Genomic DNA, 25,378 nt, shown 5'->3' on the forward strand with positions numbered 1-25,378 from the left:
GCATGCCCGCTGAATCCACACTGCCAGCGTTCTCCTCAAAATAATGTGTGATCTCATCCCTGATATCCTCTCTAAAGACCAGATCCTTGAGCGCTTCAGCCCGGAGGCGCCATGTCGGTATCCACGCTCTGGGGCGGCAGTACTGCCAACCCAGGACCAGTGGCGAGTGGTCCACCCTCGCTTTGTAGTCTATTTGGGTGATCTCTATCACCACATCTGGCGTGGCAAAAAATTATCAAGTCTCGTATGCAGTTGTTGCGGGGCTGAGTAATTGGGAGTACTGTTCCTCATTAGGATGTTTCAGCCTCCAAACATCTGCCAGCCCGAAGTCGTCGAGCAGTGTCTGCAATGCCCTGTCCGCTGGGGTGGGCCTATCAATCTTATCATCAGATCTGTCTACCCTGGGGTTCAGCACGCAATTAAAATCCCCTCTCCAAATAACCGCCCCACCCACACATGCACCCAGGTTGGTACACAGTCCTAAAATATGCCGCCGTATTTTGATTGGGGGCATACGTATTTACAATGCACACCTCCCTATTCTCCACCAGTGCCTTCAATATGACCATCCTCCCCTCCATATCCACCACCTCTTGTGTAAGTTGGAGCAGAACGTGCGGTGCCACCCAGACCAACACTCCCCTAGTGTAGGCAGAATACGCAGAGCCCACTACAGTACCTCTCCACTTCTTCCCCACCAGTTCCAACTTTTGCCGAGTCAGATGCGTCTCTTGCAACAGTGCAATATCAGTCTTCTGTCTTTTCAAATACATCGTGACCTTGTTCCTCTTTAGGTAACTATTGAGTCCCCTGACATTCCACGTTACGATCTTAAGATCCCCCATAGCTCATAAGTATCCTCCCCCCTTCCGTGCAACAAATCCCACCTGCCCACGCGATACAGATACAGCCCTCTGGCTTTTTCTTGTAGCTTCTTGTACACACTCGAACTCCCCATAACTATACACACCCCAAACTCCCCACTTCCCTCCCCACCCTCTACCCATCCCTTCCCCAACACCACACACCCCAACTGCTGCCCAGCTCCATCCTCGGAACTCAGGCACTCCCACATCTAGCCCTGCAAGCAATGCCCAGAGCTCAGTAGGGTGAAGTCGCCCTAATGGCCGCTTAACTAAAGTTACTAAGTGGGGTAAAGAGATCCGTTCTGCAAGGCTCCCCTAAATACAGCAATAGTCACAGTGCTCATAATATCTTGTGCAAAAGTCTGACCTTCTTTGCCTAAGGCCGCGCAAAATGACTATAATCAAGTCCCAGAGATCTATTCCGCTCCATCTTGTAGCACCCTCCTCGTGCACTACTTATCTCCTCCATCTCCTCTTCCCGTCCGAACGTCAGACTCCTGGGGACAACCCTGCGCGTCGAGCCATCCCATGGCGTCCTCCAGAGTCTCAAAAAACAAAGTTTTGTGTTTATGAAAAACATTCAATTTCGCTGGATACAGCAACATGTATTTATGGCCCGCCTCTCTCAATCTCCGCTTTACTGTCCCAAAGTTCATGCGGCTACGCTGCACAGTCAGGGTATAGTCCGGGTAGGCCGTTATGTTTGCCGCTCCTCGTGTAATCGTTCCTCCCTTGCGGAAGTGTTCTAGTATCCTCTCCCAGTCCCGGTAATTAAGGATTTTGGCCATTACTGGCCTAGGCGGGTTTCCCGGTGGCGGCCTCCTTGTTAGAGCTCTATGCGCACGTTCCACCGCGAATCCTAGAGATAAGGCTCCTCCGGTTATCTCCTGCAACAGCATAGATTCGATGAACTCCATAGGATCGTGGCCCTCCGATCCTTCTGGCAGGCCCACGATGCGAATGTTGTTCCGTCGGGCGCGTCCTTCTGCCTCCTCCGCCCTGCTCTCCAAGTTGCCCACTCTCTGCACCAGGGCATGCAATTCGGCCTTATGGGAGGCACAAACCGTGGAATTCGGGCTCACCTCTTTCTTGAGGGTCTCAGTGCGCTCCGCCAAGGACCTGGCGTCCTGCCGAAGTAAATTCACCTCCTCCTGCACCTCACCGACCTTAAGGTCCAATGCCGTTTTCAGCTCAGTTACAGCCAGTTCAAGCTTAGCTTCCCAGGTCGCCTTCAAGTCCGCAATCCCAGCCAGGACCTCTTGGTTAGTACCCGTCGCAGGCATGCCGCCTGTAGGCGACTTATCCTTACTCTTGGAATTTTCCGGACCAGGGGACGTCTTGGCGAAGTCGTCCAAGGTGGGCTGCTTCGCCTCCGGTCTCACTGTTCTATTAGACATGACCCAGAGGACCTGCGTTCTGCAAGTTACAAATGCGCACACAGTACGCTTCTATCGCCCGACCACCGTGCGGCCTGCTCCTTCCTTTGTTCCGGTCGTTGATCGGCCATTTTGTTTCGTCTTTCATCTCTGGCGCTCCATATCTTTTTCGCACAAAACTCCACCACCGTTCTTCCCACGCCTTCCAAAAGTTCACCAAGCGCAGTCAGACCGTTCACACACCGGCATGTGTGTTTTCAGCAGTCATACGCACGTTGTTATGCACTATTTCACCAGGATCATTTCAGGATCTCAGGAGCTCCTCCAGATCGCGTCCTCCTACATGGCCCTCGTAGCCACGCCCCTCAGTGGAAAGCTTTAATTCCACTTTGAATGAATGCCTGAAGTTACTTGCAAAAAAAGGGCATTTACGTAGGTTCTAAAAAGCATTGCCATTCTTACGATAGTAGAATGGTGGTGGCAAAAAGAAACAAAAGGAAAGCCCTGAAGGTCTTGAAACTGCAATCCCTTACAGCATTAGATCATCTTCAGGCCAAAGGGAAGATCCAAGCCTATTACAAGGGATACTTTAAATCAATAAAATTGGACGAACATAGTAGGGAAAATCAAGCACTCCTCCAAGTATTGGTGAAAGACAACAATGCCAACTTTTGGACGACTATTAAAGGTAAACTGAAAGCTCCAAGTTTGTTAACAGGATGATCTGTACCGGAGCATATCTGGATAACTTATTTTAAAGATAAATACATTTCGCCTAATGGGGAGGTGGAATGTTCAGCCCTTTCCATGTGTAAGAGCGATTTGGGTATTTGGCCCTGGGAGGAAGAGGACATTCTCTGGACCATAGGACGAGTGAAGGCATCTAGAGCTCCGCGTCCGGATAGCATTCCACTGACTTTTATTTAAAAAAAAAAAGCTGGACGTCTGACTTGGTGCCTCGTCTGTGTTATTTAAACATCAGACGCATAAGGTGCCTCGGACTTGGCAGCACGCGATTATAATCCCGATTCATAAAGAAGGCAACAATACCGACCCCAAAAACTTTAGGCCAATTGCTTTGTTGGACGCATCTAGTAAAAACTTTGCGTCCTTATCACTTCGGGACCTCTCCCATCATATATCTTTCTTAAATTTAATTTCTCGTTATCAGGTAGGGTTTCGAACAGGTATGGGGACCACCCGAAAAGCTACAGTAATAGTGCATGTGTTGGCAGCGGTGAAAAGAGTAGTGGTGGGTTCAGATTACATGCCATCCATTCACATGTCTAATGCTTTTGACACCGTGAGTAGGGAACATACTGTACAACTCCTGGCATTGTTGCATAAGGATTCTTCATTGAGGGTCAGGATGAGCAGGAAGGGGGCTTCAATAGCTCCTGTGCCCACCTTTGTGGGCCTCAGACAGGGCTGTGGGTTGGCTCCCACCCTGTTCAACCTGTACATTTCAGACTTGGATAGTCTGTGGGAGTCGGGGGTCACATATCCGATAAAAATTGGCTTAATTATCCTAAACTGGTGTGCGTTTGCAGACGATGTTGCCCTGTTTGATAAAAACCCATATTGGTCTCCATAGGAAGCTGGACCTCTTTCACCAATACGCTATTAATAACAACCTCAGGGTAAATGGCCAAAAATCTAAGGTTATAATTTTCTCCACTAAACGGTGCCCCAAAACCTTCAATTGGAAGGTGGGTGACCAGCCCTTGGAAAGAGTGCAATCAATGAGGTATTTGGGGTACAACTTGATCAACACATTTTCAAAGGGGGCTTTGAAAACCTACCTGAAAGGCAGGTTTATTCCTCTTCTGAGTAAAATGAAGAGAATATACTCCCCATTATGTTGCTATTCTCTTCTGCCTCATCAATCTACTGAAGGTCGAACCCACAATTCTATATGGATTGCACATTGTGCCTTTTGATATGGGCGTGTATCTTAATACCTTGCAGGGCATGTTGTGGAAATAAAACCTTGGGGCTTGCAAACTATGCAAAATGCTGTCATCGGGCACAAGTTTGGATTAGTTACATTTGCAGGAAGTGCTATGTGGAGGAAGTTGGAGTTCACCAAGTTTATCAACCCCCTGGATAATTCTCTGTACCAAAACCTTGGTGACACTGACTTCAGACTCAGCGGTCACGATTAACGATTTTACATTAAGAATGTGTAGTATTTTGCAGTTGATAGGTTCTCTATTGAAGAACTGAAAACTACCCCGATGGTAGTAAAAAAGAAATTGTTTGTGTCCAATTGGGCAGAAACTGCTGATCTGTTGGCCACTTATTCCCTCGACAAAGAGTACGCCAATTTTGGACGAAAGAAACACTCCGCTATATATTTCTTTATTCCCTTCCCCAAAAATGAGTGGGGTGTACCTGCGGTTCCGATTAAATCAGTTTTTAACTTTGGAACGTAGGAGCAAATGGGACAAGACAGTTACTATCTCACATTGCAGATTATGTAGGGTAATCTCTATTGTGGAAACCTTGAAACACATAGTCTGTCAATGTGCTGGATTCACGGACCGTAGGGTCCCATACCTGGGGTCGGATTTGCTCTGTGAGATTTTTGGGTTAGACTAATGTGGGGGTAATGTGGTGAAATTGATTTTGGCATTGTATTCCTGTTTTAAAATTGTTTTTAAAAAACTGGATGAGTTTTAGATTTATGTATGTTTATTCTTTTATTATGTCAGACGGACTGTTATATTGCAAATGTCTTTTTTTGTTTGGTTGTGAAAGGCTTATGTTTATAAGCTAAAACACAATTAAAAAAACAAAAAAAGTTCTCCCTTTGTCACATTTGTCCTGAGGTAATTTGAATCATCTGTTTACTCTGGGGTTCTTTGTGATTTGGATCATGTGCCTGTTTGTTCTTTGACCTAACCACCTGAGAAGAGTGACTGTGGTCTTGAGTTTACCCAGATTGGTGCAACCGCAAATACTATGAAATGTTTTTAAGTTTCCTCAATATGTTTTTGAATTTGAGTGAACTTAATTGTGCTTTCCACTTAGATAAAGCAGCGAGTTTACTCAAGTTGATTACATTTAAGGTGCACACTGGCCCACAAATACTAAATAAAACCTACCCGATGGTTAGGTTCCTGCACTGTTGTACAAGAAATCTACTGACATACGTTGTTTGAAGTTCAAAATGATGATCTTTGGAGTCCTTCATCTCTAATGCTTGCTGAGTTTGCTAGAAGACTATAGTCAGTTTGAATTTGTGATCTTGCATTGCATTATGCCTAACGCTAAAAAAAATCATAAAACCTGTTTTAATTTGTTTTATTTCTGCAGTACAAAGGAAGACACTAATCACCCCCGTTTGGAAGATTCTTCAGGAGATGCAACTAGAAATAAAGCTGGAGAGGTAACACTTTACATGCGTTATTGTTTTATACTGACATACATACTAACATTTTAAAATATTACATGTGTGAGCTTCAATATTATGTTATTTTCATAGCAGTTGATACATATAGTCTGTGGTAGTGCAGAATCAGGAGACTGACAAGGAGGCACGATTTCTCACACGGTTATTCTGTCTTCAAAGAAAAGAAACCTAATATCTCCCTAACCTTGTGATTCTAAACCCTAGTCTATACCAAATAAGATTCAAATGGTGCAGGTCAGAATAGAGGTCCTCTGTCCAGAATCCTACTCGAACCTAGTTTCTTCCACTACTATTCAACAGAAAGATTAAAAGAAAACAAGACATGCTTTTGGGAGTTTCACCCAATTTGGCTTCTGGCTTCTGACCTCCATCGCTGTATCTTTTTTTACCATAGGATCTTGCCTTGGTTTACAGTTTCAAGTATATATCTCTTATGCTGGTGGTTCGCGGGGGATGTCACGGGACTTCAGCCAAGTTTCTCAGGGTTTTGATAGACCTTGAGAGTCTCAGTCTTTCTTCCTTTCTCTATTTGTTCCCCTTCTCCCGGGTGGCCTTTCAGTCTCTTTACTGTTCGATCAGTGCTTCAATCATTCTCACATCCCCACTCTGAGGGTTTTACGTATCCCTCCTCACACCAGGGCTTCTCTCTCTGAGATATGAAAACTGTAGACTCTCACTCCACCTTCCTTAGTATGTTGGTTAGCAGTCTCAAACCTCATTTGTGCTTGCTCAGGTGTTGTGCTCAGTTGGATCGACTTGGATTTTGCCTTTCGTGGAAACATCAGTCAGGGAAACAAAGAATATTTGTCAGGTGAATTCGGCAGGGACCAGAACCCCTGGTTATTTCTCTGAGGTCCAACTTTGTTGTCTCCAAAATGTCTCGCACCCATCTACCGGAGCACACACAGTCACTAGCGAAAACTGTTATTTCTTTTAGAAGTCTACCCTTGTGTCTTGTGAGGAACTCATGGTGGTAGGGTAGGGTATGGTATTGTTTATTTATATAGTGCCTACACACGGGCAAGTGTTTCGAAGCTCTCAAGGAGGGTGGGAACAAGGGGAAAAACAGTCGCGCAGAGCCCTTGAAATTCTTAGACAATAATAGTCTGCACAGGCAGAGTAAGTGCGTAAAAAATACATTTAACAGTTTGGGAGACTTCAAATGGGGCCTGACTGTGATTCTGCAGTTTTTACAGTGCAATTAGGGGTTGAGGACAAGGGAGAACAGACAGACGATCTTCAGGCGCGGTGCATGCGGATCGTGCAAGTGCACAGAGGGTCGCAGGGAGGGGGAGGATCAAGTGCACCCAGTCGGTTGATACTGGGGTAAGTGAAGAGAGAGCCACTCTCGGATTAATTTCTCAAGTGCATCGAGTTTGGGTGGCGTGTAGGGCCCTGGGCAAGTGCGAGAGAAGACTGGAGAGGGTTACCGGGACCAGTGAGACTCTGAGGTACACCCGGAGGCCAGTCAGCATGCTGTAAGGAAGAGGAGGGAGAGGGGGGAAACAGAACTGGGTTAGCAGGGTAGAGGGAGAGAGAAGAAGAGGAAAGTCTTGAGGAGTTTCCGGAACTTAAGGAGATCCGGCTCAAGACAGAAGGCGGCAGGGAGGTTATTCCAGAGGGAGGCACCTGCTGAGGATAAGGATCTCCCTCCAAATCTCTGCTTGTAGAACCGGCTCACTTGCAAGGTTGGTGGTAGATGAGCGTAGGACTCGTGAGGGACAGTATTTAGGTAGGCAGCGTTGCATGTAGGTAGGTCCTAGGCCCGAGAAAGCCTTGTGAACAATGCAAAGGTTCTTGAATTTGATCCTTACAGCCACAGGGAGCCAGTGAAGGAATTACAGCGCCGGAGAGATGTGGTCCCAGGGCTTGAGGCCAAGGATAAGTCTTGCCTTCTGTTCTGGATGAGTTGCAAAGGGTGCAGGGCAGAAGAAGGGAGGTTGAGGCTGTTGCAATAGTCCAGCCTGGAGAGAACCAGGGATCTAGAGACAGTGAGCCTCTGGGGGGAAGTTAGAAAAGGTAGAGCACCTCTGAGGAGGTGAAGCTGATAGTTAGACTTTTTAGAGATGTCTGATATGTGAGAGGAGAAGGAGAGAGTGGAGTCAAAGATGACCCCAGGTTTCTTGCTTCACAGGTGGGTGCAGGCACAGGACCAAGGGAGGCCAGCCAGAGCGAAAGTGGGAAAGCAGGAGCATGGGTCCCAATGCGAATGATCTCCGTCTTAGTGCGTTGTGGCAGACGTCGTTTGCAGCACACCAAGACTGAATAGCGGACAGACAATCTGATATGGGCGAGGAGGAGGAGGCGGCTGAGGATAGCCTGAAAGATAGTTGTGTGTCATCCGCGTAGCATTGGAAGTTAGAGGTTACACGTGCTAAGGCAGCCATATAGACGTTGAATAACTAGGGGATAGGTTAGATTAGATCCCTGGGGAACGCCACAGGTTGAGAAAGTGATAGAGTGAAAGACTCCGAGTTCCACCTGGGATGGGTGGTCGCAGAGGAAGGAGGTTAACCACGCCAGAGCCTGACCTGTGATTCCTAGGGTGTCAGAGACGTGCGATCATGATGTCTTGGTTAACTGTGTCGAAGGCAGAGGAGAGGTCAAGGAGAATCAGGATAGAGGGGGCGTTAGTGTCAAGATTTGAGAGCAGGTCTTCACGGGAGTTCAGAAGAGCAGTTTCCGTGCCTCTGGATGCTCCAAAGCCAGATTGATGGTCGTGGAAGGAACCAATAGATTCAGTGTGGAGGGTCCATTGAGACATAGCCAGTTTCTCCAGGAGTTTGCCCAAGAAAAGAGTGATGGAGCTAGTGCAGTCATTTTCCGGAATTGAGGTGTCGGCAGCGGGTTTTTTGGGCAGAGGGTGCACAAGGGTGTGCTTCAGAGCAGTTGGGAAGGCTCTGGTGGAAAAGGAGAGATTGCAGAGATCAGCCAAGGCTGGGGGCGAGGGTGTCAATATTGTCTTTAATGGATTTAGAGGGGCAGGGGTCCACCTGTTTTGATGAAGTCTTCATGGATCTGACTTGTCTGGTGACCTCATCTGGTGCGATGGGCGAAAGAGAAGAGAGGGTAAGAGGCGGGGGGCCAAGGGAGGCTCTGGTGTAGGTGTATGTTGTGGTGTGGAAGAGAGGGTGGAAAGGATGTCTTTGGTTTTTGCAGTGAAGTGTGCAGCCAGGGCCGAGCAAAGGTCCTGGGTGGGTGTAACGGAAGAAGTCTGCTGCAAGATTGGCTAGTTCCTTGCAGACTTTGAAAAGTTTGGCCGTGGAGATGCATGCTTGAATAAAGACTCTTTTCTTAATGCAGAGTCGATAATGCCTTTGAAGTAGGCCGCTGGCCAGTTTGTCAGATGGTTCACCCAACACAGTCCATTTCCGCTCAGCTGCCCTACACTTGTCTTTAAGGGCCGCCAGGTTGGAGTCGTACCAAGAGTTGCACTTTTTGGAAGGCTTCAGTCAGACCCTCATGACAGGGACAAGAATGTCGAGAGTGTTGGAGATAGAGAAATTGAGGTTAGCAAGGGCTGTGTCAAGGTGGGAGTCAGCCGAAGGAGTGGGTAGAGGAGAGTAAGAGGAGGCAAAAGCAGCAGCTGTCACTTTTTTCATGGGTCTGGTGACTTTGAAGCCAAGTGGCTGTGCCGGGTGTATTGCTGCAGGAGGAGAGGGAGCGCTTAGGTGGGTTGAGAGAAGGGAGTGGTCGGTCCAAGAGAGGGATGTAGTGAGAGGGATAGAGAAGGGGCTGTCAGTAGAGATTAGAGCATCTAAGGTGTGGCCCGTGGTGTGTGTGGGGTTCGAGGGAAGGATATAAAGGGCGAGAGACTTGCAAAGGTTGCGGAAAGGACCTGAGGAGTCAGGAGAGACCAGATGGATGTTAAGATCACCCATCAGGAGGAGTTGAGAGGAGGAGGGAATTAGGGAGGAAGCTAGGTCAGCCCTTTCAAAGAGGAAGAGAGTGGACTGACCTGGTGGCCGATAGAAGGTGGCCAAAATGAGAGATGATTTAGGGGACAGTATGAGTCTGTAAACTAGCCACTGTAAGGAGGAGTAGGCCTGAGTAGGGATGATGGACACAGGTAACCATTCTGGGAAGACCAGCGCCACTCTCCCACCTGTCTTCTTAGGCCTGGGTGCAGAGAGGATTTTGTAGCCTTCAGGGAGTGTGTCAAAGCACGTGACAGAGCTATCCTTAAGCCAGGTCTCAGTGATGGCGAGCACATCAAGATCCATGAATTCAAGGAGGTTGCAGATGTCAGATGAGTATTTGATGGCAGAGTTGGTGTTGAGAGTGGCAATGTGGAGCAGCTTGCCATCTTTGAGGGTTTTCCTCAGGGGGGCACTGGGGACAGTGGTCCCCCCAGAGGGCGGCAAGAGGGCCAGGGGGATAGTGAGAATGGCAAAGGAGCCGAGGCCGACAAAGAAGCCGGGGCAGTAGGGCAGGGCAGGGGCGCCTGTACAGAGGAGGACGACGGCACAGATGACGAGGGAGCCTGGCTGGGGGGGGAGAGGTAAGGTTAGAGAGATGAGGGAGGAGCCTGTCAAAGAGAAGAAGGTTCAGTTCAGGTCCCTGAACCATGATGGTGCCATTGAGATAAACATAAATGATGACTCTGGAAATGGTGAAGAGGTCAAGCAGAACCTCCCAGCGAGTGCCACCATTAATGGGAGAAGGGGCGATAGGAGAGAGAAAGTCGACCATGTAGCGGGTCCATAGATCAGGTGTGTTAACGAAGAAGAGGATGTCTGGGACAGTCTCTCTGGTGGAAGCCGTGACATAGGTGTCTGCAATAGAAAGGCCTGGGTTGAAGTCCAGTATGTCCTTAAGATTCTTCCGGCCAGATTTAGTGATGGGAGAAGGATAGGAGATAGTGAAGCGGTTGGAGAGGATAGGAGAGATAGATAGCGACATGATTGGCTGAAGTGGAGGGGGGGCACTTACCAGACTCAAGCACTGATGCACTCGGGGTAGAGAGTAAGGAGTGGTGGGGGGGCACAAGGGAGGGAGGGAGACAGAAGGGGATCCCACCAGCTAGTGAAGAACACAAGCTGCCATAATGCAAAGCTAATACTAGTTTTCAGCAGGGCAGGTTAATACATGTGGCAACAAGGCAATGCTAAATTCGTTTTTTAAGCGGGCAGGTTACACATGCAACAACAAAGGAAAGCTAAAACTGGTTGCTAAGCTAAAATTGGTTGCTAATTTAGTTTTTCAGCAGGGCAGGTTACACATGCAACAATGCAAAGCTAAAATCATTTTTTCAGCAGGGCAGGTTAATACATGTGGCAACAGGGCAAGGCTAAATCCGTTTTTCAGCAGGGCAGGTTAATACATGTGACAACAGGGCAAGGCTAAATTTGTTTTTTCAACAGGGCAAGTTACACGTGCAACAACAATGCAAAGCTAAAATCGTTTTTTCAGCAGGGCAGGTTAATACATGTGGCAACAGGGCAGGCTAAAATCGTTTTTTTTTGTTCAGGGCAGGAGAAATACAATCAGTGTCTGGGCAATGCTAGTTTAGTCGCAAGTCCAGAATGAGGAGGAGTGAGAGGTTGAACAGTCCCTGTGTGCAGAAAAGGATTGGTGAGGATAGTTACAGCAAATGACTTGCATAGAAGAGTTAGGTGGTCTATTGCTTACCATGTCTGCCGGCAACATGCAATTTTCCTCAGCGATCAAGTGAGCGTGGGGGGGTGTAGAAGAGGACCGACAGACCCAGACAGGCAACAGACAGGGAGCATATAGGGCCTTAGAAAGTGGGCCTTAGAAAATGGTGGGCCGGCTAAAGCCTGCCGGTCCACCACAGGCAGATGGGTATTGCTGAGAGCCAATCAGCAGACAGAAGAGGTTGGTGCTGGTGACCACAGTGAGCCTTCACTGAACGGAAAAGGCGGCGGCCATCTTCAAAATGCCATGAGGCTGCAGAGAAAGGCCTCCTGATGTGCGTGTCACCTCACGAGCACAGTGGAAAATCACACAGGATGTGGGTAAAAAGGATGCTTTCAGGATAAAAAATGGAAGCGGTCCAGGTTACTTTTTTCTTTTTTTCTGAGATTTGGAAAAAACATCAATTTTCCCCAAACACCTTTTTTTCTTTCTTATTATGCCTGGATTGCTCCTACCTCATGTCGATGGAGATGCACGGCCATAAGTGCGTGATCTGGTGTCAACAGTAAAGACAGACAAAAGTTAATATGTTTCAAAGGTGTTTATTTTCTCAATGTGCAGGTTGGAAAAATGTCTAATCTAACCTAAATCTAAGATGGGAGCAAGCTTCGACCGTCTAATGAAAAATAAGGCAGTCCTTGTGGAGTCTGGTCATAAAAAAGGGCATATACTACAAAACCTATTGCCAGTCCTGCCAGCTAATATAGAAAGAGTGTGGGATAAGAGGTACAATAAAGAAAAGAAGTGTTCACAAATATTAGTCAGGATATGCTAGCCAGGGTTCTCCCTTCCCCACATTTTGAGCATGGGATAAGGTGGCACTTCTAAGCACAGCACACACTTGAGCTTTCCTCAGCACAAGTTGACTTTTCTGCTTTCCAGTTATCAGGCTCTTACAATGACTAAGTCTCTTGGCACCAAAGTCTCTCCTTTGAGGACCTGATGTGTTGCACAAACTTAAAGTTCCTTTCAAACAATTGTTAGGGTGATAGTGGTTCACCCCTGGGTCCCCCTCTTCCGGGCACAGACCTCTCTCGATTGTCAGCCTCCCTCTGTCGGGTTCACTATGGCTCTTGCTTTATTTGTTTTCTTCTTTTTTTTTATTCTCCAGTCTTTTAGCTGACGACTTTTCATCTACGGATCCCCCTCGCCCGGGCTCAGACCCCTTCTTCACTGTTCGTTTCCCTCTGTCAGGTTCACTACGGTATTTCGTGACCCTTGTTCCGGTTGTATTTACACGTCTTAATGTCTTTTTGAACAACACTCAGAGGACAGTTTTCCGCTTCCCTCGGGTGCACTACGGCCAATCACACGGTGTTCCTTCTTCTTATACTTTCTACTTTGCTGGTCAAAGACTTTCGACTGTACAGAGGATTTTACAAGACCCCTGTATGACCACTTTGACCCCTTTTGTTAACGCCCTCCTAAGGCCTTCTGGTAACGGTAGTTTCAAAAGTGCACGATTCGCCAGAGACTCTCGGGTGAGCACCCACGTGGTGCTGGACCCCTCTTGCAGTTGGTTTTCCCTTCACGTTAAAATGTTCCTTTGAACTTCCCTTCTTTAGCCACTTTGCAACTTTCAGTCAACGCAGTTCGGTTTCTTATGTCAGCTCTCCCCTCGACTCACCGACTGTGATGAACTGCTTGGCTTCTTTGACATCCGGAGTCAAGGATGGTACCACGGTAGCAGGCATCCCTCTCTGTCCTGCTTATCTGCGTAGGCAGGCTCCATGTACCGGTGACATCTGCCGCTACACACGTTAGCTACTGTCTGCGATCTCGTCTCTGCGGCAAGGTTCTGCTGGTCTGGATTGGAAAGGTCACGGTCGCTTCTCTCCTTGTCGCCCCTTCGCTGCTCGCCGCCTTTCCCCTCCTCTTGAATTGTTGTGTTGGAATAGCTGTTTCGTTGTGCGGTCTGCCTTGCTCGTACTGTGCTCTACCTTATATCCCTGTGGGGAAGGGAAAGGGCCGTCAGGTGTGCGTAGTTCTGGTTAAATGCCTGACTTTGCCTGACCCATGGGACATGTCAGATAAATGGCTCTGGTGTTAATCCGTTGTTTGTCGTGTTGTGCAAAAGTGTTTGTGTGGGATACTGCGTCCCTCCCCTTTTGGTCTCTCACTCCCCTATGACCTCTCATACAGGTGATCCTCCCTCACTGGTCCACCCCAAGGAACTGGATCCAATAGCGATGGCTTTGTCCTGGCCACCTGGATGACAGATCCCCAGGGACTAGTTAGGGAGACATAGTCAGGTTTCTCAGTTTTCAAAAGGCCTCAAACACCACTCCTACAGTGCACACAGCCATAGGCTAATAAAATGAACCCCTACACCGCCCATCCCCATCCACCTCTCTCTCTCGCTCCCTCTCACCCCAACTCTTTGCTGTTCTTCCTGCACTGGGACTTGGTTCTTTCCCACTCTGGGGCTCTTTCTTTTTCTCCCTGTCTGGTGGTTCCCCACTGTCGGGCTCTTTGTTTCGCTCCCCGCACTCAAGCTTGGTTTTCGCCCTTTCCCCACTCTGGGGCTCTTTATTTCTCTCACCACACTGGGGCTTGATTCACCCTCTATCTCCCCTGTAGGATTTCCTTCTCTTTTCCCCCTCGCCTTGCCGCCCACCTCCCATTCTTCAGGAGCCACTGCATACCTGTTTGTGTCCAGTGGTGCTCCATGGGAAGGGTACTTGGTCCGCCCGGCCATCCTCTGTGCACTGAGCTGCTTATTCGACTGTCAACTATTTTCTCTCTTGGCATAGGACACCACAGGGGGCGACTGCCTTTAGAGGCACTTAAGTTTAATTCTGGCATTTGTGCTGGAAAGGCCATGTTACCCATCCACGTAGGTTTGTTGCACTCTTCAGATGCAGGGCACCGGCTGCAACGCTGCGTCGTGCACCTTGTCACCAGCCACACCCCCGCTGTGTACATCGGCTCACTTGAGCTCCACACGCATCGGGGATGCTCTCCCCTGATTGGTGCTCTCGAGCAAGTGCCTGCTGAAATAAACTCACGCTGTCGTCATAGGAGCAGACACAAGGCATCCCCATATGGTCTTTTTGTTCTCCCATGGTCTTCTTTGCCGAATTGGCCCACTTCCTCCTCTCCCCCCTGGTGGCAGCTTCAAACCATACCGCAGTTTCTCCTTCCGCCCATCTCAAGAGGTCCGCCCACCATATCTCCACTCTGGGCCTATGGGCCGCTTTCCAACACATTGCGATTCTGCGCTTAGCCAAAATATAGGCCAGGTCCTTCATCTTACTGATATGCTTTGAATAACATGGCCTGGGAAAGTTCCCAAGCATGCACGCCCAAGCAGACCCTACGTCCAGCACCACTCCCCCACCAGCCATTTTCGTCTTTATTTCTTCCCAGAAACTGTGCCCCTCAGGGCAAGCCCAGAACATGTGCAGTAGCCCTGCCTCCTCCTCCCCGCACCTGGGGCATTTTTGTATAGCCAAGCCTCCAAACCTAGCTATTCTAATGGGGGTCAGGTAAGCTCTATGGGTGACATACAGCTGGATCTGCTGGAGTCTCGCATTCCGGGACATCTTTTTATGGTACCTTTGGGCTCTATCCCACTGTCCCTCTGTCATGGGGTCTCCCACCTCCTCCTCCCAGCCATGCCTCAATTGGAGCAGCTCCTTCCCCGCCTTCGCCCTCAGGAGCTCATATATCCTAGATATTTCATGCCCACCCTCCGAGACATCATATATCATTTCAAGGGCGGCATCAGGTTCTTCCACTAGCACTGTCTCAGGCCACCTCTCACCCGTTTCATGAGCCTGGTATAAGTAATGAATTGGCCTCTATGCACCCCTGTCTCCTCCTGCAGCCCCTGGAATCCCAGCGCCTCCCCTTCCTGCCATATGTCTCAGAGGGTGGGCAAGCCCACTGGTTCCCAGTATCTGCGGACCGCTTCAAACAATTGGGAGTCGTCCCCGCATAGCACGGCCAGCGAGACCTGCTGAGAAAGTGGATCTGGGTCCCCCACCGTTTTCCATGTCCTGCGCCAGACTTCCCAGCCCAGCTTCAATAGTCTCCCCTTCCTCACTATTTTAGTAGTTTTATGCAGCCATTCTGTCTCCCTCAAAAAGTATGGAGCTGATTCACCTTGCAGAAGCCTAGCTTCTGCCGAGTCTTCCGCAGACAACCACCTAGCCACATACAACAACTGTCCCGCCAGGTAGTACAGCTCGAAATTCGGTAGGTTTATGCCCCCCTTATCACATGTGTTCTGTAGTTTCCACAGGGCCACCCTATTCCTGGAGTTGCCCCATGTGAAGCCCCTGCACATACCATGAAGTTTCACAAAAAAGCGTCTGAGGATCAAGTACGGGACATTCACAAAAAAGTGTAAGAGTCTGGGCAAGACCACCATTTTGAGCAGAGCTGCTCTCCCCATCATGGCTAGGGGTAATCTAGAGCAGAACACCATGCTATTCTTAACTCCCTTCATCGCTTTCTCTGTATTATGTTTGTCTCTTTCGAGGGGATTGGGTCCTCCGACGTATTCCATATCTATGACATGTAATCACCACAGCTGTGCTGCTTCGGAAACTTTTTTCTGCGTCCTGCGTCGATGACGTCGATGCGCCGTCGTCGAGGACCTCCTCCGACGTCGGACGTCATCCGAAATGATAAGTAGGACGCACGACGCCCGTAGCCTCAGTTCTGTTTTTTCCGCGAACGTGTTGCTTCGTGATTCTCGGTTCACTCCTCAACTCTTTAGAGTTCTGTTCTTCTCGGTTCTTCGAACCTGTTCGTTTTGTGTAAATCCTTCGTGTGAAGATGTCTTCTACTTCGTCTTCGACCCCGCGTCCGGGTTTCAAGAAGTGCGGGGAGTGTGGGTCCAAGATGTCGGTGACGGACTCGCACAACGCCTGCCTCTGGTGCCTCGGGGAGGCCCATGACACGGATGACTGTATCGACTGCCAGTCGCTCACGTCCAAAGCCTTACGCGAACGTAAGAAGAAGTTGTCGGTAGGTCGGGTGTCCAAGCCCAGGAAGTCGAAGTCTGCGGGGCTTTCGACGGATGATTCGAGGGGTGACTCTCCGCGTCATCGTCGGAAGTCTTGTGGGTCTCCTTCTGGGAGTCGGTCTCGCCACTTCTCAGCCTCTTCGAGGCATTCTCGGAAGCGCCAACACCGGTCGTCTTCCAGGTCCTCTTCGGAGGACTGTGCCCGGCAGGTCACTTACCCCACCAGCCGTGCGACGCCGGAGGAATGGGCTTCCTTCGGGAAGAAAATGCTGGCGATTCTTGAGTCGCAGGGTACTAAGCCGTCCGTTCCCCCGAGTGGGGTCGGTCGTGAGAGGTCGAGAGACACCGCTCGCAAGAGTGGTCGGCACGAGTCACGGGAGAGGTCCCGTTCGGACAAGGAGACTCATTCTCGACGTACCCGTTCCAGGTCCCGGTCCTCGACGCGTTCGAGACCGTGTGTACCTGTGAGGTCTTCGAGGAAGACATCGACGTCGAGGGCGTCGACAGGCTTTCTCGAGGCTCCGAGGAAGTCGTCGAAGCCGTCGACGCTCAGGTCGTCGAGGGACACGCTCGGGGCTCCGGCCTCGAGGGCTGTGTCGACGCCGCCGATGCTGGAGGCGCTGCATCTGATGTCGACGCCGATTTCCTCTACGCCAATTTCCTCGACGCCGATCCTCTCGCCGCCGATGCCGGTTCTCTCGACGCCGGCGCTGATTCGCTCCACGCCATCGACGCCTTTCGTGTCGGAGGTACCCCGTGGCACGGGAGAACCCCCTAGGAAGCCTCTGGTTAAGAGCAAGCACTCTCGAGTGCCTTCTTTTCGCCACCTGGACTATATTTCAGAGGCGGATGAGGATTCTGATGGCCTGGTTCCTAGTCAGGTTCCAGATGAAATTGTCTCGGGCCATAGTCAGTTTGACGATTTGAGACAGTCACTGCATGATGCCAGTGGACTGGACACCTCTCCGGAGGTGGAGTTTTGTAGGCCTGAGCCTGGCTCTCATGCCGATTCCTCGTACCGGCGCCTTATGGCTAGGGTTTCTGAGTACTTGGGATGGTCTGCTCCCCCAGGGGAGTTTGTGCAGGATGATCTGACGGACATCCTTGATGTTGGTCCCCCAACTGATCCGGTACTGCCGTTCCATATGGCTTTACAGAGAAGGGTGGCGGCGGCGGCTTGGACTGCTCCAGAGAGTCTCCCGGCGGTAGGCAGATACTTGTCGCGAAAATACCGTCCAGCCAGTAGCGACCCCTGCTACTTGACCAGGCACCCCACTCCGGAGAGTTTGGTGGTGCAGGCGGCCACGGCCCCGGCAAAGCAGGCGTCGTACCCTACCATCCCTCCTGATAGGGACGACAAACGTTTTGATGGCTGGGCGAAGAAAGTGTTTTCTTCTGGTGGTATGGCGCTTCAGGCGGCCAACTCCATTTGTGCCTTGTCTCGTTTCACACACACTCTGTGGAACTGTGTTGCGTTAGCGGCTGAACATATTCCCGAAGGGGACGAACGGGATGGTTTCCTTGCTATGGTCCAGGATGGTAAGGATGCCATGTGTGAGTCCATTCAGTCGGGTTTGGACTTAGCTGAATGCGTCAGTAGGTCCATGGCGGCGAGCACCGTGATACGCAGCTTTGCGTGGTTGCGGAAGTCGGGGTTTGCTCCTGATGTGCAGTCTCGGCTCCTCAACATGCCATTTGACGGTGAACACCTTTTTGGCAGCAAGGCTGACGAGAGCCTTGAGAGGTTGCAGACCTCGAAAGCTGCAGCGAAGTCGTTGGGCGCTGCAGTTCGCCAACCTCCGCCTTTTCATCCTAGGGGACAGCAGTGGAGGGGTGGTTCCTTTCGCTATTACTCGTCCTTCAGTAAAGCGAGAGGAGCTGGCAGTCAAAGAGGCCAACACAGAGGTACCAGAGGTGGACGACACGGTACCCGTGGTGCCAAGGCCGCTCGGGCAGTTGCCTCCTTGCCCTCAGGTAACGCCACGGCCGCTCCCACTCAGTCATGAGGCCATGTCCCATGGTTCGCCGGTTGGGGGAAGGCTGGCGCAGCATCTTGTAGAGTGGCAAGCCATTACTTCAGATGTGTGGGTTCTGGAGATCATAACCCACGGCTACTGTCTTCCCTTTCGGCACAGGCCTCGCGACAATCCACCGGGGAACCTCTCTTTGCAGAGTCCGGATCCGCTCCTTGCGCAGGAAATTCAAGCCCTGCTGGAGAAAGGCGCCATAGAACTGGTGCCTGTAGTGGAGAGGAACAAGGGATGGTATTCGCCTTATTTTTTGATTTCGAAGACAGACGGGGGATTGAGACCCATCATGGACTTGCGCGGTTTGAACAAACTCCTCAGGAAGGACAAGTTCAAGATGGTTACTCTCTCTCAAGTCCTTCAGGCCCTTCAGCTTCAGGACTGGTTGGTGTCACTAGACCTCAAGGATGCTTACTTCCATGTGCCGATCCATCCCAAGCACAAGAAGTACCTGAGGTTCGCGGTTGGCGACTCGCACTTTCAGTTTCGGGTCCTGCCGTTCGGATTGACCTCCGCCCCGAGGGTTTTCACCAAGCTCATGGTGGTGGTGGCAGCGCATCTCAGGCAAGGGGGGGATTCACGTCTACCCCTACCTGCACGATTGGTTGATCAGGGGGAGCTCTCCCGAGCAAGTCCTGGATCATCTGTCCGTCACCTGCCACTCCCTTCACAGGCTGGGCTTCTCCCTCAATTTAAAGAAGTCCCATTTGATGCCAACACAGCGGCTCCAGTACATCGGAGCAGTGCCCGACACTTCCCTGGGGCAGTGTTTTCCTCCCCAGGTGAGGGCTCTTCACATTCAGCAGATGGTGCACAAGTTTCAGCATGCCCAGACGCTCCCAGCGTTCGAGTTCTTGAGGTTGCTCGGCCTCATGGCATCCTGAATTCTTCTGGTGCCAGAGGCTCGCCTGCGGATGAGATCTTTGCAGTGGGCGCTGAAGACGCAATGGTCGCAGTCCTCTGGCAGGATGTCGGACCCGGTTCAGGTGCCGCCCTCGGTCTCCCGGGAACTTCTGTGGTGGGCCGTCGAAGGCAACTTGATGAAGGGGGCTCCATTTTGGCTTCCCTGGCCGGAGGTGACGATCGTGACGGATGCATCCCTCACGGGTTGGGGAGCTCATGCCAACGGGCTGACAGTCAGCGGTCGTTAGTCTCCGTCGGAGTCCAGACTCCATATCAATTTGTTGGAGCTGAGGGCCGTCGGGCTAGCCCAGAAGGCTTTTCTGCCGACTGTGCGAGGAAAGAGTGTCCTGATCCTGACGGACAACACAGTGGCCATGCACTACCTCAACAAAAAGGGGGGGGGCAGGGTCACTTCCTCTGTGCAGGGAGGCGATGCAGCTCGAGTTCTGGGCCATCCAGCAGGAAGTTTCGATCTCGGCAGTTCATCTGGCCGGAGACGAAAACGTGACGGCGGACGCTCTGAGCAGGCAGAGCACGATCTCTCACGAGTGGGAGTTGGCTCAGGAGATTATCCTGGAGATCTTCGCCCTTTGGGGGACCCCTCAAGTGGATCTCTTCGCCTCCAGTGTCAACCGGAAGTGCGAAAGGTTTTGCTCGTGGGAATTTCCTCCAAAAGGAGCCTTAGGAGATGCGTTCGTGGTGGAGTGGTCGTTGCCGCTGCTGTACGCGTTTCCTCCAGTCCCCGTCATCCCGCAAGTGCTGCGGAGGTTACGGAAGTTCGGTTCCCGGATGATCCTCATTGCTCCGGCGTGGGCTCGGAGGACGTGGTACCCGGACCTTCTCGACTTGTCCATCTGCCCTCCGCGTCATCTTCCCTACCGAGAGGATCTGCTCTCGGGAGGGAGGTCAGGTTCTCCATCCAGAGGTCAGATCCCTCAACCTTCACGCTTGGCTTCTGAAAGGTTGAGGTATAAGGATTGGGACCTCCCTGAAGACGTGATGGAGGTGTTGCTTTCGGCCCGAAGGCCAGCAACAAAGTCTCTGTACCGTTGGCGTAAGTTCTGCGACTGGTGCCGAGTTCAGAATGTGGATCCTTTTGCATGTGACATCCCCATGGTTCTGTCCTTTTTACTTTCTTTGGCCCACAGGGGCTTGCAAGTGGGTACCATTAAAGGTTACCTGGCGGCGCTGTCCATCTTTAAGCGCTCGTCTGAAGAGTGTTCTTACTTTAAAATCCCTTTAATTTCACAGTTTCTGAAAGGGCTCACTAATGTGTTCCCTCCGTCAACTTTTCTTGGTGCCCGGTTGGGATTTAAACCTTGTTCTTAAGTTTCTTATGGGTGCTCCGTTTGAGCCTTTACATTCTTGCCCTTTGAGGCTGTTAACTCTGAAAACTGTGTTTTTAGTTGCGGTTACTTCCGCTCGCAGAGTGAGTGAGTTACAGGCACTTTCAGTTAAGCCACCCTTCACTGTATTTCACAAGGACAGGGTTGTCCTTAGAGTTCGTCCTTCTTTTCTTCTGAAGGTAGTGACGGAATTTCATTTGGCCCAGAAGGTTGTTCTTCCGGCATTCTATCCTCCTCCGCATCCTGGTAAGGAAGAGGAGAGGCTCCATAGGCTTGATCCTAGGAGAGCTTTAAGCTTTTATGTTTCACGCATGTCCCGGGTCAGAGTGGACGATCAACTCTTTATTGGTTACGCTGGAAAGCGTTTAGGGCAAGCTGTGACGAAACAGACTTTGTTTCGCTGGATTATTTTGGCCATCTCGGAGTGCTACCGCTTGCATTCTACCAGGGGTATGGCTGCATCTACTGCCCTGCAGAGGGGTGTTCCTTTTCGCAACATCTGTGATGCAGCCACCTGGGCTTCAGTACATACATTTGTACGTCACTATTCCCTCGATTCCATCCGAGCACAGGATCTGGCCTTTGGCAAGGCGGTCCTTTGCTCTGCTATTTGATTGGCTATTCTAAATTTTGATTCTAAATTCTTTCCCTCCTCCTTGCTCTGGTACTGCTTTGGGAGTCTGTCATAGATATGGAATACGTCGGAGGACCCAATCCCCTCGAAGAACAAGTTACTTTCTTACCTGGTAACGTTCTTTCGATGGGATGGTCCGACGACTTATTCCATATCGCTCCCGCCCTGCCTTCCCCGCTGCAGAATTTCTTTGCGATTGCAGCTTACGTTCCGCAAGGCTTTGTGTCTGACTGGCAGTTGGCTAGTGTCACACGTTCTGGGGGAAAAAACTACAACTGAGGCTACGGGCGTCGTGCGTCCTACTTATCACATCGGATGACGTCGGACGTCGGAGGAGGTCCTTGACGACGGCGCATCAACGTCATCGACACAGGACGCAGACGCCGAAAAAAGTTTCCGAAGCAGCACAGCTGTGGTGATTACATGTCATAGATATGGAATACGTCGTCGGACCATCCCATCGAAAGAACATTACCAGGTAAGAAAGTAACTTGTTCGTCTCTATCGTGTGGTAAACGTTTACGCCCAGATACCTGAATGTCACGGTCTGCCAGGGTATCTGCAAGATGGGGAGCCTCTCCAATGGGGTACTCCTATACCTTCCCAAGGGGAATAGACTAGACCTCCCATGGTTCACCGATATGCCCGAGAGGGTGGCGTAACGATCCATCACCTCCAACACATATTGCAGGTTCTCCTCCGGGTAGCGCAAGTAGAGGAGCACATCATCTGCATACAGTGATATCAGGTGTGTGCCCCCTTTCGTGCGGATCCCCACCTCCCCGTATTGTTGCCACAGGCACATTGCCAGCGGCTCTAATGCCAGGATGTATAACATGGGTGACCAGGGGCATCCCTGTCTGGTCCCCCTGCTGAGTTGCCATTTATCTGAAATTGTGGTTCCGGTTTTAACTCTTGCCATCGGGGTGCTATATAACATCTGGACCCATCTAATATATCCTGGTCCCATACCGTATCCTTTCAGGGTCGCTTCCAACCACGGCCACCGCACTGAATCAAAAGCTTTAACCGCGTCCAGCGACACGATAGCCAGCTCGCCTGAGTCTCCCTCGGTTTGATCAATGATATGGTGTAGCCTCCTGTGGTTGTCTGTGATATTTCTACCGGGGACATAACCCGTTTAGTCTGGGTGTATCAACTTGCCAATTACCCTCTTTAACCTATTGGCCAGCACTGCCGTGAGTATTTTGCTATCCTGATTGAGCAGAGGGATTCCGGCAGTTCCCCCTGCTCATAGGCTTCATTAAACATGGCCAGCAGCGGCTGGAGCAGCTCCTGCTTATACGTTTTATAAAACTCACTGGGTAACCCAACCGACCCGGGCGATTTACATGTAGGCAGGTGTTGGATCACCGCCTCTAGTTCGTCCGAGGTGATGGGGGCGTCTAGGTCAGCGCGTTCTAGATCATCTAAGGTGCGCAGCCCTATATCCTCTATCGTATCCAGTATTTCTTGACTCATATCCTCTCCTGTGTCCTCATATAGTCATCTGTAATACTTGAGGAACTCCTCATTTACCCTCTCCTGGGTATTATGGATTTGACCTTCTGCGTCCCTGATCTCTCTGATCACCGCGCGGGGGGGGTCTCATTTTTGTATAACCAAGCCAATAATCTACCCGGCTTATCCCCCCCCTGCATGTAGCCTCTCTGTGTATTTCATATAGTTTAGTTTGCATAATCTGTCCCAGAGTTCACTACAAGCTAACTGTAAGTCCTTCATTTTAACGCTGTTCTCACGGGTGGTCCCCTCGCTTTGTATCAGGCCCTCTAGCTCTCTTTCTGTCTCTCGCAGTTCCCGTTCAATACCCCCTTGGAGCCCTTTGGATTTTGATATAGCTACCTCCCGCACCACCACCTTAAATGCCTCCCATACTGTTCCCACAGAGCGTACACTGCCCATGTTAATTTCAAAGTATTCCTCGATGGCCTCCCTCAAATCCTCTCGAAATCCCGCATCCTGTAGAGCCTCAGTTCTGAGCCTCCATGTCGGGATCCGCGCTCTGGGGGGTTGATGTCGCCACTCTGACCAAAGGCGAATGGTCAGAAAGTACCCAGGCCTTGTATTCCGCCCCCACCATTTCGCCCACTATCACGGCAGAAGCAAACACATAATCCAGCCTTGTGTGCAGGTCATGTGGCGCTGCATAATGCGAGTATTGCCTGTCCATTGGGTGTAGCCTTCTCCACACATCCTCTAGGCCGAGGTCTATCAACAGCGCTTTAGCTGCTGGCGCCTGCTTTTCTGATTTGCCATCTGACCTGTCTATCCTGGGGTTCAGAGTGCAATTGAAGTCCCATCCCCACACCATCGCGGCACCCACCATGGGGCTAATTTTACTATATAGAGACCTAATATATGCCGCTGTATCATGGTTAAGGGCATACAAGTTTATGATATTCACTTCTCTGTTCTCCAGGAGTCCTGCCACCACCACCATTCTGCCTTCTGGGTCTATTGTCGAACTGAGCAGCTCAAATGGCACATGCAGTGCCACCCATGTAATCACCCCTCTTGCATATGCCGAGTATGTGGCCCCTATGACATTACCCCTCCATTGTCTCCTGATCACCTCCAACTTCTCCCTGGTGAGGTGGGTTTCCTGTAGCAGAGCTACGTCAATCCGCATCCTCTTTAGGTACATCATTACCTTATTACGTTTTCAATAACTATTGAGGCCCCGCACATTCCAGGTCACAATTCTGAGATTACCCGATGCCATTGATTTGTTTGACATTTCCATGTAGGCTCGTACACAAACTAAAACTCTCCCCCACCCCCAATTCAAACTTCCTACAACTACAAACACTCCACACACCCCTTCCCGCCGCCCTCCCGCCTCCCTTCCCTTTCCCAACAAAACCCTCCCCAACTGTTGCCCAGCTCCATCCCTGGATCTCAGGCATCCCCGCATCTAGCCCTTTGTGGTAAAACCCGTACTCGCGGCTCAGCAGGGTGAGGCAGCCCTATTGGCTACCTTGCTACTAATTCCCGGTGGTAGGTAACCACAATCCTGCTGCTCCTATTTGTTTAAAGTTGCTACGCCTAACGCTCCCATGTTTACGTGCGCCAGTATATCCCACATTATAGTTCACCAGAGTCATTAAGTTCGAGGGCCGCACCTCATCCATCAAGTGCATAAGGCTCTATGTTGAATGCCCACCCTTCTATCCTTGCAGTTTACATAATACAATGTCTTCACTTATCGTGCTCTTGGCCGTCTTGTCCGTCATCTGGCGCCTGGCAGCCCTGCGAGTCCAACCACACCGCTGTTTCCTCTGGGGTGTCAAAAAACAACTCTCTGTCCTTGTGCAAAACTTTCAACTTGGCTGGGTACAATAACATGTACCTAATATCCGCTGCACGCAGCCTTCTCTTGACAGCCACATAACTGTATCTCTGTCTTTTTAACCGCATGGTGTAGTCAGGGTATGCTGTGATCGTAGAGGAGGCTCTTTCTATCATCCCGCCATTGCGAAAATACTCCAGGATCTTCTCCCTATCTCTGTAATTGAAGATTTTTGCAATTATCGGCCGTAGGGGCGGCTCCGGCATTGGTTTTCTCATCAGGGCTCGGTGTGCCCGCTCCACCGTGAACCCCTGGAAGTGTTTGTCCGCTCCCACCTCCTGCAGGATCATATTCTCCACATAGTTCTTAGGGTCTTGGCCTTCTTCTCCTTCCGGCAGGCCAACCACCCGGATGTTATTCCGTATCGCCCGTCCTTCTGCCTCCTCCACCCTGTTCTCAAGGTTGGCAACCTGTTTGAGCACATGGACCTCCTTCGCATTGTTTGTGCTTACATCCGTGTTAGTCTTCACAGCGCTCTCCAGGCCACTAGTTCTTTCCTCCAGCACCCTGACGTCCTGCGGCAGGAGGGTAACTTCAATTCCTACGGCATCTATTTTGTTCTCCAGAGCCGTCCGTAGTTCTGCCATTGCCGTGCCCCACCTGGTGCCTAGGTCCGTTATTGCCGCTAGGACTTGTTGATTTTCTCCTGCAGGGGCATCATCTCCAGATGCCTCTCCCATTTTTCGTACTTGGGTCGGAGGGGTCCGCTGTACCTTGGCAAAGGTGTCCATAGTGGGTTGCTTACTCCTGGCTTTCGGCCCATTCAACGACATCTTGCAGTACCACTTTGAGTCCTATATCAGCCCTT

At 50.6% G+C, this 25,378-nt stretch overlaps 1 protein-coding gene across 4 annotated transcripts in view; it reads left to right on the forward strand.

Moving 5' to 3' along the window:
* WDR47 (WD repeat domain 47) overlaps nt 1-25,378 on the forward strand; it is a 1,275,124-nt gene that overhangs the window by 779,223 nt on the left and 470,523 nt on the right. For all 4 annotated transcript variants that reach the window (XM_069641848.1, XM_069641845.1, XM_069641847.1 and 1 more), the window contains exon 9: nt 5,561-5,633. In XM_069641848.1, the coding sequence (XP_069497949.1) occupies nt 5,561-5,633 (73 nt within the window). The remainder of the gene's footprint in view (nt 1-5,560; nt 5,634-25,378) is intronic.

The sequence above is a fragment of the Ambystoma mexicanum genome, chromosome 1q, assembly GCF_040938575.1.
Source record: "Ambystoma mexicanum isolate Mex_15411 chromosome 1q, UKY_AmexF1_1, whole genome shotgun sequence".
Classification (NCBI taxonomy): Eukaryota; Metazoa; Chordata; class Amphibia; order Caudata; family Ambystomatidae; genus Ambystoma; species Ambystoma mexicanum.